Below are 17,360 nucleotides of genomic sequence, written 5' to 3'. Positions count from 1 at the left end.
TGCTCAAGCGTTCTTGTCGATGCAGCCAGAGTCGGCCAGAATGCTGCACCAAGTGCTGCCGCCACGCAATGTTGCAAAGGATCTGTGGTTACTAAGCTGTTACAGTAGAACCCCGCTGTTACGTTTTTCACGGGACCGTAAAAAAAAAACGTAAGAGCCGGGAAACGCAAGAGCCAGGAAACAGGAAAAATTGAGAAATGGGAGTAGTGTTGAACTGCACACAATATTATTTTAATTCTTACGTGCGACAAAAAGTAGTTTCGCCCGACAGCCGAAGTATTGATTGCGGTGAGCTATACAAAGTAAGAATAGTAGTTTTATCGTCTGTATAAACTTGTAAACATTCGGTTATTAACTAATTAACAAACATAGTGTCAGCGCCCACAGGCAAACATGAACACATCACACTCGATGAGCGCGGACACCCGCAGTTAAGCGCCGCTGCAGAAGCGAGCGAAGTGACCTTCGTGCTGTTGTCTATCGCTTCAACCCTAACTGAGCGCCGAGAACACGCAGCACGCACAAAGCCACGAGCCGCCGACGCACCTACACTGCGTAGAATCTACCCCCACGCAGATCGCTTTCAAGATAGGGCCCGCGGGACCGCGCGCGCGCCGCCGCGCAGTATGATGCCAGAGCACAACGCTGCCCGCTACAGCCCCCCCCCCCCCCCCCCCCCCCCCCCTCGCTCCCTCGCTGGTGCCTCGAGCGCAACGGAAGGAGGCGCGCTTCCTCTCTGCTTTTCTTTCGCGCGTGAGACGCGGTCGTCGGCTCCCCTCGCACGCTTTCACTCGCACATTCAGCATACGGCCGCGCGGCTTCCCTCGCACGCTTTCACTCACACATACAGCATACGGCGCGCGGCGACGTATGCTGTATGTGCGAGTGAAAGCGTGCGAGGGGAGCCGACGACTGCGTCTCGCGCGCGAAAGAAAGCATACGGCGCGCGGCGACGGCGTTATCGCCTTTGGACTTATACGGAACATCTATGAGCCAAAACCAATTTTAGGGCCGCAACGCGTCATAGACATCATCTTTAGATAGCAAAAGCGGATATCAAAGGCCATACTTTTGCTGGCGGAAACCGAAAATACGTAATAAATGTCGCCCCCAGCACTTTGAGCGGCCAATGCCATCGTCAAGCAACCAAGCCAAGCGACATGAAAAGTCAAAATGGCCGCTCGGGCCGGCGCGGTGTGGCAGTTCGCAACGTATGATGCGGGAACGGTCCCACAGTTGCGACGTAACAGCGGGGTTACCAATGCATTGGGTTCTATGGGAGCTGTGCCGGGACCGGCCGAAAACGACGTAACAGCCGGGAAAACGCAGCACCCGGGAACGTAACAGCGGGGTTCTACTGTATCGGGAGATCACTGTTCGGCGGCGCCTCATTTACACATTGCCGAATGCTGATAACGGTTCAAGGTGGCGTTTTACCTTTCGAACATTGCATTTTTTTTCCCAAGGCAACATAGATAACGTAATTATACGGCTCTTGTGTAGCTGATGCGCCGACTTCATGCCGAGACCATGTTCGAGCCTTCACGGAATGGTGGCATGCCGCAGCAGTTTCCGAATTTTACGCTTCCGGGCAATTAGAACGCCTCGCTCTCTTGTGCAGAACAGTCATGTCCTGCTGGTAGTAAAATATATTACAAGCTCTCAAATAAAAAATGGCGGCTGTGCTTGCAGTTTTAAAATGACAGGTGATTGGAACCGGGTGCCGTTATGAAAGAGATGTACGTCTTGACATTTTGTTCTTCAGATGACTGTTTTTAAAGTTTGCAGCTTGTGGGGTCTCACACGGGCTCTTGGGACAAAGGAACGACAACACAGTAGTGCAGACAATCACAAGGGCATTTATTGCACCTTTCATACACTAATACATACTAGCCGAATTACAACCAATAGAACATTCACACGGGCGCGCGACAAATCAAGGAAGTCCGACTCACCGCGACCCGATAGCGAGCGAATACGTTCGCCCCATGCTATGACACCATCGCCTAGTCGTTCACGTGTACAGTCACGCGAACGGTGGCGCGCTCGAACGATCCGTGTTCGTCCATACCGGTGTCCCGCTCTTAGCCTCGCGCAACGGTCGCGCAAAGCGGGCCGGCGCACGCGTGAAGCGTCCGTGCGTGCTGGCCGCCGATCCCAAGCCAAAGAGAGAGCGCCTCCGACCTTTTTCTCCCAAGTGACCCCGCCGTTAGCATCGCGACACTAGCGCCATCTCTCGCAACGCGCCGCAACCACCGCCGGGCTTAGCCACGCAGAGAAGCCGGACTACAGGAGACATGCGGGGAAAACAACATCAGGGGACGCGTGAGAGTCGCGCATCCCCACAAGCTAGGTGCAGGAACGCGGCTGGAACACAAGTCACACTGAAAATTTGGTTTTCGGACCAAAGTGTTGCCAAAGTGTAACTGCTGGTGCCAGCTTTAGTGGGGTTAATTTCTTAGCGTTTTTAAGGGTGAGTTCATATATAGCAAACTACTGATATTACGACCACATTTTGAGGAACTATAGAGTTCTTCATAAACAGGTTCCACTATACTATTATTTTAGGTCTGTTAAAGGAATAAAAGGAACTTGGAAGGAAAAAATGAAGCTAACCTAGATTGCAGGATTGTGTTTGTGTGAGCTGGTTCGTACACAACTTACTAAAAAAAAAAAGTGCGAAAACGGGACACAGAGGGGAGAAACGAACCAACGAGACTCTGTCTAGCAACCATTCTTATGGTTTAATTGTATCATCCCTTCATTCTATATCCCGTCTTCACACTGCTTTTAGTAACCTAGATTGATAGTGCATCCTCCGAGCTTAACAGACAAGCTGCTTTGCCACTGACAAAATTCGATTAAGCAAGAAAGCGGATATAAGCATCGGGATCAAGTAGTGAGCTACTGCCCATTCCTCAGCACTGCAAGCACTTGCACAATAGTCCAAAGAAAGTTTGTGAGCTGCGGCTTGCAGTTCATAAGCCTAGGTGCGTCAGAACTTTTTTGCATCCGAGTGCTTATTATAGTGATGGCCAAGAAATAGCGGCCATGTAACACCAACCATAAAAATAAGAAATCAGTTTCCATCCAGTAGCACTGCAGACAGCGGGTGTGTTCTGGTTTTTAATTTCACTGATGGGTAATTTCAGTGACAGATTTGGAGCAGCCGACTGACTCTACGAGCGAGCATCCTTTTCTGGTGTAGAGCAACGCCCTCCTCTTTCGCTATTAGGATGCAACCCATGCTGTTGGAGCATAGCCGAAGAGCAGAAGCGATTTACCGGGTCCAGAGTTACCCAGGACAACCTGCGAGTCATCCTCTTCTACTGTTCGCTTCCAGTGCAGACAAAACATCCTGTCAAATGCCTGTTTGTAAGCGGCAGCTTCAGCGTCACTGTCTTATGTCCGATTGGTTGCACATATCAGAACTTGAGATATCCGAGTCGCAGCTGTCACTATCGAGCAACAAAAGCAGTGCTGCACACTGCGACATGTCCATGACGTCTGCCATTACCATGAAAGCCACAACTACCACAGCACCACCAAGGGCGGTGAGCAGTAAAAGAACGCGCTGAAGCAAGAGGTAGCACGAAGGTCAATTCATCGTTGCTGTTGCCACGCTTCCCCACTTCGACGTATTGACAGCGAGTTTCTGCGGTCATCGAGTGAGATGTGTTCGTGTTTGCTTGTGCGCGCATGACACCATGCTTTTTAATTTAGTTAGTAAGCAAAATTTTACTACAAATTCGTACTTCGTATAGCTGTGTACTAATTTGCTATCGCAATCGATGCGTTGCCTTCGGGTGAAACTATGACTTTTTTTTTTCTTGTTAAGAATACCAATCAGCTATTCTATCATTTTTTATAGCCTGCAATCCCAAAGCAGGCTGATGTGCTGTAGTTCTTACTTTTGCGTTGTAGTCATGATAGAGAAAGAAAAACATTTAGTATTAATAAAAAAAATGCTACAGAAATTCTGAGCGGGAAAGTAAGCTTTCAAGGGGTCATGATGAGAATGGTTATCTCTTTTATTTTTATTTTCATTTTCTATTCCTCCATTATCGATTCTAAAGCTACTAATCATCTACATTTACATTAGAACGATTAAATGTCTTAACTTCGCCATTCATGCATTTGTTTTGCAGATAAAAGGTGTGACACTTTTCGCGTTACGGACAGATTTTGCTGGGGCACTTGCCAAAGAATGCTTACGCATCATAAACAAAGTACAGCCATGCATATCTAAGTTGCCACTGCTGCCAGTAAGACATTGAGCAGCTGTGACTTTGCTTGTTTTCCAACCGTCCAACGTAGCTTATCCAAAGAACTGGGACTGATACAAGTAGTGCAGTTGTTTTGTGAGAATGCGATCTCCGACTGCATATGTAAAAAATATTACTTGCTGGCAGCTGCTATGCTAACTTTGCATAATGGACTGCAGCCGAACCGTCTTCTGAACATGACTTAAGATATGATGTTGCACATTTGAATGCAAAAGCTTTGATTGAATGCTGAACATTTTAATTTTGGGCTTTAGGGAATTGAACAAGCTCTCCTGCATAGAGCAAACACAAGTATATTTCTCTCGGAAGACTTCATATGCAATGTGCTCCTCATATGCTGTACTGGTGAAGTGGTGTATGACTACTGTATTTATACGACTCTAATGCACAGCTACTTTTTGAGAAAATGGGTCTGAAAATTCCCGACGCTGTGCCAATTTATGATGTAGAAGTAAGCATTAAAGTCATCATTATTGAAAGGACAGAAATAAATCACGGTCAGATTGCAAGCGCCCTGCTCCAGTGACCACCTGACATGCGCAAAAATACCCAAGGTCATCTGCTTTTTAGTATTGTTTAGTATTGGCTTTCAATACTGGCCACGTTTTGTGGGGTTTCTTTTTTTTTAGATGTGTGTGCTTTTCATATGTGTTTGTTCCCCATCTCGTGAAAGTGACCATTGTCTGTCTTTCTCGACACTGTTTGCGGTGAAGACTTACGAGAACTCGGTTATGGTGCCCGACGTGCCAACAATACCAGAAAGCAACCTGCCGGCTGGCCTCGACCATAGCAGCTTTAACCTGGACAGTTCCATGCTGCATTCCCCGGTCAGCATCAGCTGCGACTTCACCACAGACGCTGACATGGCCCAGCTCTCCATGGAAATTGAAAAGGAGCGGTGAGCTGATGCATCCCTCGTTTCTTTTACCCCATTTCTTTTATTTTACCCTCGCCTCTTGAAGGGGCCCTGAACCACTCCTCGGGCTTGGTGAAATAACAGTCCGCGGGTAGTACGCTGCTGTGAACATCTCGGCCATGTTTTGCTGTCGTACGCGGTGCGTGGAGCTCGCAAGCTTAGTGTGAAGTCTCCTTTCTCTCGCATGCTCTCTTTTCAACAGAAGCCATGTTGCTATCTCTTTTCTGGACGCTTTATTTAATAATAAAGCGGATTCCCATGCGCGGCTGCTATTGGTAGCTGCAGTCAGCTACATAGCATAGATACTGCTGCTGCCACTGGGTGCCACCACGAGTCCACTGGCTAAGCGCACTGTGGCTCGCTGAGGACAACCGCGTTTGCCTTATGTTTTAGCGCGTTGTAAGCACCAAAATTGGAAGCAGCCGCGTCTACGTTAACTTCCAAAATTATATTTGAACTGCGTGCCATGGTGAAATTTAGAAGGCGGAGCGTAGCCTTCGTAGTGCAAGGCACATGGAACGGGAGCACAGCAGAGGTCATGTTTGATTGCCATTAACTCCGCTTCTGCTGAACGCATTGAAGTACTTCTTGCGGTAAGGTATTTCTAAAATAGCCTGTTTTCACTTGCAATGTCTTTCTCCACTTCGATAAGAAGTGGTTCAGTGTCATCATGTGGTTAGAGTTGTCATCATGAGCCTATCTTAATGTCCACTGCAGGACCAAAGCCTCTCCCACCAATCTCTAATTACTCCTGTCTTACGCTAGCTGATTCCAAGTTATGACTGCAAATTTCCTGACTTCGTCACACAGCCTAATACTCCTCGACTGCACTTCCCTTTCCTTCGCACCCATTCTGTAACTCTAATAGACTGCTGCTTATCTTCCCTATGCATTACATGGCCTCTTTAGCTCTATTTTTTCCTCCTAATGTCAACTAGAATATTGGCTACACCCATTTGCTGTCTAATCCGCATGGTTGTCTTCCTGTCGATTATTGTTATGCCTAACAGTTTCTCATTCCGTATGTCTCATATCTAGCCAAACCTAAATTAAACAGCTGTGGAATGACCATTCGAGAACTACTTGTTTAGTTCGTTTTGTAAAGTGTATTCTCCTCAAGGAAGTGTTCAAATGTCTTAATTTTTGTTCAATTTATTAAACAAGATATGCAATCACAAGTGACCTTATGGTGTTCGAATGTGTGCAGTATGCCGAAAGAATATGGTGCAGCTGCAGTTGCTAGTAAAATAAATTTTTAACCCTCAGCAAGCCTGAAAAAGTCTGATTTCACATTTATGTCAATACATAGTTATGGTGCCATTGGGGACTAAGGGAACATGAATAAGTTAGGGCTAACTAGAACACAATCGTTCATTGCCACTTTCTTCACTTTTGTGTGATGTTGGCATACCATATATTCCAGTGTAAGTGGTGCACCTTTTTTTTCATAAATTTGGGGCCACTTTTCATGGATGCAGCCCATATGTGAGCAATAAGGGAATTAATTTGTGTCTGCTTTAAATAACCAACATGCCTGCCACCGTGTGAGACGACATTGGGAAGCCTTTATTTTCGCTTCATTCGCTGCCCGATTTGTCATCGCTGCCACGTAACGACGGAGCTGCAACATAGTTTACCCCAAATGCTCGTTACAAGATGAGACCGTCCTCGGACACAGGCTCAGAATTCAAGTTGCATGTAAGGCTGCATGATGAAAAAGCTATGGGAGCTTTCACATAAAACAGTAGCGCCCACATACGTTACAGCCAGCACGGCAGCAATGAAAGCTTGCCACACAAGCTTGTAAAGTACCAGTATTTACAAAGTGTCAATTTGAACTGTCAATGATGCAGTACTATACATACGCTGCACAAATGTGCACACAGTACTACACAACATGCTGTAGGGCAACAGGATACGAATTTCACTGGTGTTTAGTTGACAGTTGTAAAAACTGACCAGTACACCACACTGCTCAAAGGTCTAGCCATCCTAAGATATGGGCTCGGACATTGCACTGCACGTAAAGTTGCACAATGAAAAGTTCCTGAGGTTCTTGCTCTACTTGAACAGAATGTTGCAGTCAAACACCCACATGCTTTTCAGGCTGTGTAGGAGCGACAACATACCCACGAAGTGTGAAAAGCCTCGCGTACACGATGTGCACAGGCGGCAGCGTGCAGCTGCCTACGAAAGACTGCGCGGCCGCAAAGTGCGACAGCACGAGCCACAGGGCACCGGGAAGCTAATTTCATGAAGACACCAGCGGCAAAGTCGATGAGCTTCCTGCCAAAAGATTATCAACTGCAACTGCAGCCGAACAGGAGATGCATACACATCTGTGTACCACGGAGGTACCGCTGCGCAGCCGCAGCTGACAAGGTGTGCTGGTGGAAAAAAGGAGGCGTGTCCCTTACATGAATATACATCTTTTTCTGAAATGTTTAAGCCCAAATTTAGGGGTGCAACCCTTACACGAGAGTATATATGGTAATTTCTGCATGTGACATTTTGTTTGGGACCTCGATCACCTCTGGTGAACATATGTGAAACATGACTATGTGAAATCATGCTCTCAAGTTACTGGTCATGAGAGTGGTTATACTTTACTGTAGTTTTCTATCTGCATTTTATTTTTTTATGGTATTTTGTGTGTACTCAGCTGTAGTGTGGCAGCTGCATACTGCATACATCACTTTTAGTGAGACTATTGTGTGGCATAGTGTACATTTGTCGACACCATAGTGTTTGTGTAATGTTTCCTGTCGATGCTTTAAAGGAACCACGTAATACAAAAAATACACATATTAGAAGCACGCTTGCCTAAAAAAAATTATTGTGGCCATTTTCAACACATTTGAAAATTTGCACACATTGAATGTGATGTACGTCTGAGATTTCCTTATTGAGATTGACTGCCTGGTTGTTTTTGCTGGTGTTTGCAGGGTGGAGTATCTGGAAAAGAGCAAGCATTTGGCCGAGCATCTGCAGGAGCTCAAGTCTGAGATTGAGGTGCTCAAGGTGGAGAACAAGCTCACCTCCATGGACCTCATTTACGAGGACAACGTCATGCGCGGCGAGAACAAGTACTCCACTCTTAGGAAGGTGAGTGCTATGACGGCCTTTGTCTTTGCTGCTGGTTGAAGCCAGTACTTGACGTTGCGGAACACTCCCTTTTAGATGAACCGTGAGTATATAGATCTCCAAGTTCATCACTGTATGCTGGAATAGCACGCAGAAGAGGAATGGCACTCGGGTTGAATCAGTTGTCGACGGTCCAGTGCAATGACCTAATCCGACTAGAAGCGCGCAGTAACGTTATGTGACGGTTTTTATGGTTTTCTGAACAAACAAATCACTAACTGAAGCTTATGTTTTGAGTAACTGAGGGCAGTATGAGGGATAAAATGCAGGCAACTTTTGAAGTGTGTGTTTCAATTTGGGGTAAAGGAAAATTTCTGTACCATCCGTTTTTCAGGCCCTATTAGAGCACGCTCATCTGGGAGGCCCGTAAACGGCACAAATTTCTAATTTACAGGAAATGAAGACCATAGCAAATTTTTGTGCGAACTTAAATGCATGTGGAACAAATGCAGCTTTTGCAAAACATTCTTTCCTGAGGATTTCCGAAGTGTTATGTAGCCATTTTGCGCTATGTTTTTCAGTGTCCCAAAGGAATTCTACATTACACGAAATTTATATTTGGCGAAAATAAGGGGCAAGTTATGGGTTATGTGTAGGGTTGTTAGTTTTCTGGTAAACCCCAATTTTACCCAATTTTTCCACCCAGAACATGTTTCAGGAGAATCAGGTGAAACCTGATTTGACCCTGGATTCCAAAACCACATACCAACCTATATATATATATATATATATATATATATATATATCGTATTTACTTGATTGTAACACGAGGGGTAACTTTTCATTGCGTCCATCAAGAAAAAATAAAACCGCAAAAGTAACGTGATGGGTGACTTTTTGTTGCGTCCAGTAAAAAAAAAAATGAAACCGCTATAATAACCCGAGACCACCGGATGCATGAAAAAGTCGCAGTTTTGCCCGAAAGGCGAAGCATCAATTGAGATAGCAGATTAGTATAGAGCTGTACGGAGTAAGGATAGTAGTTTTACTGGCTGCATGTACAGTATAGACCACTTATAACGTAACCGCTTATAGTGCAGGACCGGATATAGTACGGTCTTTTCAGACTCCCGTTACTTTTCCCATAGCACTCCATGTATACGCATACCGCTTACAGTGCAGCCGCGTGAGACGAAATATCGGTTATAATGCGGCTTCCGCAGGAAAATCTCGCCGACAAGGGCGGTAGCGAGCATGCTTCTCAACGAGGTGTGCTCACCGATGGGAGAGGAGATCAATGAGGGCGATGCAGAGGAGGAGCATGAGACGTGGCGCATGAGTCCAAGGGCGATGCGCGCTGCCGGCTGGCGTATGCATTATTCAATGCAATCAAAACTCTCGTTAATTCGGACTTATTTGGCCGCACATCGGTTAACAGGGACTACTTTCGGAGCTCGTTGAGCGAGGAGCGCCGCAAATGTGCGACGCAAAGGAGCAAGAACGGCGCTAGCAGTCCAACCGAAACGAAGCGGCGGAGTCCACGTCGCCACAGCCATCAGTTGAAATTGTACGTGAATGACAGCAACGCTGGAACGCTTCGAGCCTATTTGTGTCTTTAAAGCCAGAATTCTTGCGTTTACCGCTGCGTATAACACCGCATTGGCCGCGGGCTTTCGTAACTGTGTAGTCGTCATCCACGATCGCGTCGATAGCGGCCGCGGTTTTCTCCACAGCGGTTGCGGCGAACAGTAGTTTAGTTTTTACTCGGTACGCGCGTCGGACGCGTGCCTAGAAAACTGCGTAGTCGCCATCGATGATCGCATAGATAGCGACCGCGGTTTCGACTGCAGTTGTTGTCGCGAATGGTAGTTAATTCGTCCAGACTCGGTTCGTGCGTCGAGCGCGTGCCTTCAGCACCGCAAAGTCGCCGTTCGTAATCGTGCCAATAGCCGGCACGGTTTTTTCCGCAGCGGTTGCGGCAAACAGTTGTTTCGTTTTGACTCGATAAAAAGCTGTCGAGCTTGAAGAGCACCGGCTACACCGCGATTATGTTTTCGCCAGCTCACTGGCGAAAACGTAATCGCGATGTGCACGCGATAGTACAAGCGTGTCTACATGCTTGGTCTACTTGTTTTGCATACGTGCAGTGCTTGAAAATCGTTCTTTTGGTTATAGTGCAGTACCGCTTATAGTGCAGATATTCGCGACTCCGGCGACTTACGTTATAAGCGGTCTACACTGTACTTGGACACATTCGCTTACTAACTGAATTAACAAGCATGGTGTCAGCATGCGCAAGCAAACATGAGTAGATCACACTCGATGACTGCACACAACCACTGTTAAAACGTTGGCGTGAGCAAGCGCGGCAGCACCAGCGACTGAAGGTTCGTACGGTCTATCGCTTCAACGGAAACTAAGCGGCGAAAGCACAGCGCATACAAAGATAAGAGCCTTGTGGTGATCGCTTTCAAGATACGGTGCACGCGACAGCCCGCAGCCGCGCCAAGTACAAGTACGCGTGGTTGGCAGAGTAGAAGTTGCGCCCACTCCCTCCCGCACTGCCTTCCGGCTTTCCTCCTTTCGCCTGGGAGATTGAGTCACCAGTTCCCCTTGTGCCCGGTTGCAATATACGCATTTGGTGCCGCAGCTAAACGTCTCCGCCGCTCCCTCCCTCCCATCCCCCCACAGCCTTTCACACGGCGGAAGGCACCGCTCTCTGTGAAAGTGCGCATCCCTCGCGCGCTTTCACTCGCACATTTCACTTGTTAATTAGAATTGGGTGCATCATTGCACTTTTTAGACAACCTGAATTTTGGTATTCGATTGTAACGTGAGGATCCACTTCAGGTAGCAAAAATCTGGAAAAGAATGCGCGTTACAATCAAGTAAAGATGGTGTGTGTGTGTGTGTGTGTGTGTGTGTGTGTGTGTGTGTGTGTGTGTGTGTGTGTGTGTGTGTGTGTGTGTGTGTGTGTGTGTGTGTGAGTGTGTGAGTGTGTGCGTGCGTGTGTGTGTATATATATATATACACACACACACATACATATACATACATATAATCCGGAAAAGAACTCGTGTTACAATCGGGTAAATACGGTGTGTGTGTGTGTGTATATATATATATTACGCTGTGCGGAGTTTATGGTGCACACACGCTAGCTACCCTGCCTCGGATCAACCAAGTTAGATCCTGTTGGTGAACTGCAGTGACCTATAGGTCATTTCACAAGCTGTGTGCTGCAGCATTGTGTACGCTACATGGCTCTCAACCAACCGCCCAACGAGTGCGCTTAAGTCTGATCTAGTAACTCACCGTGACCTTCTGCAGATGCCGGCTGAAGAAAAGCGACAGTAGGCGTTGGGGTGGAACCGCCTCGAAACGCCACATAGCTTCAGCCCTGCTGCACGCAGCTTGTGAAATGCGCTATCAATCCCCCTTCGACCGTGCACAATAGAAGGGAAAGAAGGTGACCGCACTCGTTCCGTGCAGATGAATGCATGCATTGATGCGATAAGAGGTTTGCCTCTTAGAGGAGAGAGAACTGACGATGATGTGAATCATGCGTCTTAATGGTTTAGAGCACATGATGTTTGGACGCATGATCGTCATCGTCACTTCCCACTTCCCAGGCGACTGGTGAGTGCAAAGCCGAACGTAGGGCCCCAGTACGCGGCACGGAACAATTCAGCGTTGGAGATGGGAAGAAAACGAAAGACACTGGATGACTGGTGCAAATAAAATGGAGATCTCCAGATCACAACGAAAGACAGTGAAGGCAGCCACACAGTTAGTGTGCAAATATTGCAACACTGAGATAGTCACCGATCTAGCGGAGAAGCCCTACGAATTCGCGAGCATCTAGCAGAATCCCGTCATAAGAAGTTCAAGATGTCGACCCAGGAAGCTGAGAAGGTGGGAACATCTCAGCATACGCTCTTTGATGTGTCCTGTACGCAACTTGCAAAAGAAACTGAAGCTAACAGCATAATGCACAACTTCGTTTGTGCCCTAACGTATAGTGGAAGCAGCAAATACTGCAAGGCCCTGATGCTAGAAAACCCTGATGTCCCCCCAATTACCAGCTTGAAACAGATCCCTAGTTTTAATGCATTAGCGTTCAGGAGCTCATGATACCCACCGATAAAAAAAAAACGAATGCAATTTATTACTTAGTACATTTGTAAATTTCACCCGAATATACCCGAATTTCTGAATGGTTCCAGAAAAAAACCCGATTTATGCCCAATTATCAGCTTGAAAAATAGCACCTGATTTTTACCCCCCGAATTTAGAAAAATATGAAACCTGAAAACGAACTTACCTACTTATGTGTAGGCAAAATTCAAAGTGCTTGGCCTGAGCAACAGATTACTTGTTTAAGAATTTCACAGCGTACATGACTAAATTTTGCAAGCAGTGCCAAGTTTATCACGCAGCCATAGCATAACTGCAAACACCACCAACATCAAACTTAGCAGAACAGGGTAAACAGTTATGGTAAATCTGTCTGCGAAGTTGTGTGCATGTGGATTTCTAAGCCAAATTATTGCAAGTGTCCCGTCACCGTTATCAGCTACGTTTCTCATTGTCCCGAAAAAACTGCTTTGCAGAAAGTTTTTATTTAGTAGAAATGGGAGATATCTTAAGTTCAGTGTGTCGTGCAGTCTTAGCGTTTCTTCCTTATTTGGGAGTGTTACAAATAATTATGGTACCCTCCTTTTTTCTGTATTACTATGCATTATACTAGGTTCGCCCGGTGTCCTCGGTGACCTAAACGAGGCTCCTTGTTTATGTTTGGTGTAAGTAAAGGCCAGGTAATGGGTGATGTGTGGCAAAGTTCAGTGTGGGTGAATTGCCTCCTTTGCAGTAAATTACGTATGGGAGCGCTCGTGAGGGTTACGAGTGTCTTCGGAGCACACAGAATTTACCCTGTTTTCCTGGCAGAACTATGAATGCAACCGAGATCACAGTTAGCGAAAAGGGGGAGAATGCTATGGCAAATCCATGTGCGAAGGTAAATGCATGTGGAATAAATACAGCCTTTGCAAAAAAATTTCTTTATTAAGTGCTATGTTTGGGTTAATTACAGCTCTTGCAATAAATTACGTTTCAAGGGCTCCATGCAGTTTCAAACAAAGCAGTCATGTACGGGCAATATTTTAAGGTATGCAATATAATTACACGCAGCTGAAGTTCACACAACAGCTCGATTGAAGCAGCTTTGCTGGAAATTGGGTTGTGATTCTGCGAGGTCACGCGGAGTCTGCCATCAATTTTTTTTTTTTTTTTCTCTTAATGTCAACTATAATATGCTACCCCCATTTGCTATCTAATCCACAGCTGCTGTCTTTCTGTCCCTTAACATTACACCTAACATTTTTTGTACCAGCTTTTATACTCGCAGTTAACTTCTGCAGCAATGAAGGGAAAGCTACAGAGGCAAAATGCACGCATGGCAACAACACTCCTGAAAATAATCTCCATCTCACTCACATTTGTTTAATCTAGGGAACAGAAATATAAACATCTTTGTTACTACGTGACTTATTTTAAAATAAGACCTAAAATACACCACTCAGTGCTAAGTGTTATTGCGTTGCTCTTCTGTATTGTGGCCAATGTGAAACTGCCATAAATAGCAAGCTATGCTGATTCAGCATTCAGGGCTCCCAGAAACCAAAACATAAAGTGCTGTCATACTCAACCGGACGACCTTGGATAGTAACTTGTGCACAGAAGCTCCAACCCTGTAGCCTTCTCTTCGTGGCCACAGAAAGTTGTCCACGAGTGTTGTGGCAACTTTCCCAGTGATCCCATAAGGAGTGGTTGACTTTTCACTCGCAGATTTGTATATGCGAAATCTGAGCGCATGCTGCAGGATTCAGGTGGCCTTCCCAGATCAAATAGAGGAATTGAGCACAGTTGCTTAATGTGTGCTAGTTACAAGTGCACAATTACATCATGCTCACTTGGGGCTCACAATCTTAGCTTGATATAACCATGTCACACAGATGTTTTTTACAATCTTGGATTAAAAAAAAAAAGATCATGAAGCGGGTCATTGGGCTTTCAGTTATCACACCTCACAGCTGTCTTATCCTGAAAACAAAGGTTCAATGGGCTTGCGTTACTGCACTTTGCTGTGGGCACTTGTCAGCTCTACCTGAGAGATAACAGTCCAGCAAAGGTAAAATGAGAGGACAGAACTTTAGTTTTAAAAACAGGATGCAGTGTGTGCTGTGCACTCACTGAGTGTAAATGTTTTACTGTTTCCCTAACAGCCGTGAAATGTCACTTTATGGTGAGGAAAGAACATGTGCATGTATGTATTGCAAGCTTGCTCAGGTTTACCTTTTACCTAGTTGCAGGGAATAAAATTGTGTGCACATAGTTTGCATCATGCTTATTTGGGCTCTGCATTTAATAGTTTTTGGGTATTCATAGCCATCATTAATTCAAAAAGCACAAAGAAAATACAGGAGAGGAACTACACGATTAATTGCCTATTATGCTTGCATCTTGTGCTGTGACTGAACCTGTGATTGTCTTTTCGTATGTTTTCTCTTTATAATATGAGTGGAGCAATTCTTATGTTAGTCTAAATCGACATGCAAATAGCGCATCCCAATGCAATGAACCTTTACACATAACAAAAGAACTAACCAATTACAATTACAGGTAATTCTAAAATGTAATTCATTAGTGACCAAAAAATGCCCTTAAATCTAATTGAGTAATTACTAGTAATTGATTATTTCAATGTTACTTTCCTTCCAACTTTCATTAAAATTTCACAGATGCAGTTAATAGAACAAGTTGGTCTGGCTCTTTCAGTATGCCCTCTGCAGTCCTTCGCACACTGTTTATATTCACTAACAATTGCTGTTCCAAATTTTCGCCCATCCTCTTGTTTTATAGTGAAGACATCAGGCAGAGACACTGAAAACTCGCTCAATGTGCGCGCTGGAAAGAACAAGGGAACGGTGGTGTTGTAGAATATGAACACCTTGCGCTCACACTGTGGTTGCTCAATGCCCTGATGCTTGCATCTGAGTCCTCTATGAAGCACAGTACTTTATTGTTGCTAGGGCTCAGGAAAGGCACTCCCGGTAGTACAGCGAAAAGCTGAACGAAGCATCTGTAGGTTCAAAGTGGCGGTCAACGTCCAAAGTGGTGATCGCTATGGAGCCATAGTAGCGCCTGTTCAATTCGTAGGCCAACATCTGGTGGATCGTTAGATGATAAGATGAGGAAACAAATACTGTGTGCCCTAGTTTTTTGCTTGTCTTAACATGCGCATTCGCGAGGCTGCTGCGTGGAATGACTGCGGGATTTCTACTGTAGTTCCCACCAAATTCAAAGCTGTATTGCCTGTTACAGCTTGTATCAACAGTAAAGAAATTTGCACTGAAACAAAAGTAATTGAATTACTGTGACAATTGCTGAGTAAAAAGAAGTAATCGATCAATTGCAAAACTACCAAAAAATGTAATTTATTACGAGTAGGAATGGGTGCAAATATCAAAATTTTTCAATACAAATCGAATACAAATACATAGCTTCGAATATTGAATCAAATATTCGATGATATGCACATGCATTTATTAGCAAGTTTGGTTATCTTAACATGTTGAAACATCGCAATCACATTGTCAGTGGTAAAAAAAAAATTAGACTAGTAAGCCGTTGTACTAAAGGATTGCGTATTTGGCTCATGTCAACTTGTAAAAATCAAGAATTTGCACTAGCTGTTTCTTCTCGCCAACCTGAGCCCTATTATACATCAAACGCCCGTAATATCAGAGGCATTTGACCCTGTGCCAGCCGTCACTCGTTGCATTTGCTGTCAAGCAACGAAGTCAGATTGGGGGTGGCGCTGCAAAAGAGTGCACCCTAGCTGTCTGCAAGATTGGACATCCAGTGGTTAAGCAGGCTATAAAGGCAAACATATATATGGACATACATATAGGCTGATGATGATGATGATGATTCAATAACACGCCCGACACTAATTACAAGTAATTAATTGCGTATAGTTCCTTAAAAATCTTCAGCGAGTGCATGTCTATATTTTTTTTGTGCACTCTAAAAAAAAGTTAATACCCTTTGAGGTGTATAGTGTCTCCAAACATTATTCGTAATCTGTCTGGCTTGCATTTCTTTTTTTTTTTTTAACTCCTTGCTTGCTACTTTCCTGTCAAGAATGCTATGTCACGCGAACAACATGCATGCCGTTTGTGACCTGGAAGTACCGGGCGCACCGTCTTATTGAACGGAAAGTCACACAAAGATAGGTAACAATTATTGTTTGGAGACAGGATACACCCCAAGGGGTGAAAACTTCTTTTAGAGCGTACTTTATACATATCTTTTAGGCACTTGCACAGCCTTTTATATTTACATCTCCTGACAGCCATAGTACCTTATTTTCGTGCTACCACTGATGACACACTGTCCTCTTCTTGACGCTGCTATGCTATATTGGGCCCGTAAAGACCGAGTGTTGTCGCTAAATTTTTCATTGCAAGGCTTTTCATTTCTTCACATGTGTTGCGTCACGTGTTAGCACAAGTTCTGAGCTTTGTAGTCACCAAATGCAAATCGGTTGTCTATGGTGATAACTGGCCAGAAATTTGAAGAGCTATAGACAACTAAAGGCAGTTGTGCCATCTCTTTGCATGACAGAGAAACGTTTCAATATTGTCTGATAGCGCAGTGAGAGACACATACATCTAAATTTATTTCTCATTGACAGGTGGTGCCTTAACAGCGTGTTTTGGTAGAAAACTGGATTTTGACAAATTGCTGCTATAATGATGCGAGAGAGTAAAAGAGGGAATGGAAAAAAAAAGGGTCATCAGAACTGAGCACATGAAGTAAACAGCTTTTTCTTTATGGTTAATTGTCTCTTACCTGGTAGGCTTTCAAACATTCAAGAAATCATGTCACTATTCTTTACTTTGCTACAACATAATGCACTTATAATGTAGAGCTGAATTGTCTGTGCAATGTGTTTGTGCCTTGATTAATTACGGCATCATCATTGGTAAACCATGTTGGCTAATAAGAAA

General features: G+C 44.9%; 1 protein-coding gene across 2 annotated transcripts in view; it reads left to right on the top strand.

The window, feature by feature from the left end:
• LOC119446215 (merlin) overlaps positions 1 to 17,360 on the top strand; it is a 53,701-nt gene that overhangs the window by 23,562 nt on the left and 12,779 nt on the right. For both annotated transcript variants that reach the window (XM_037710579.2, XM_037710578.2), the window contains exons 14-15: positions 5,000 to 5,184; positions 8,148 to 8,307. In XM_037710579.2, coding sequence (XP_037566507.1) covers positions 5,000 to 5,184; positions 8,148 to 8,307 — 345 coding nt within the window. The remainder of the gene's footprint in view (positions 1 to 4,999; positions 5,185 to 8,147; positions 8,308 to 17,360) is intronic.

The sequence above is a fragment of the Dermacentor silvarum genome, chromosome 3, assembly GCF_013339745.2.
Source record: "Dermacentor silvarum isolate Dsil-2018 chromosome 3, BIME_Dsil_1.4, whole genome shotgun sequence".
Lineage (NCBI taxonomy): Eukaryota > Metazoa > Arthropoda > Arachnida > Ixodida > Ixodidae > Dermacentor > Dermacentor silvarum.
Note: the sequence above shows the minus strand (reverse complement) of the source record. Positions and strands in the feature narration are given on the sequence as shown.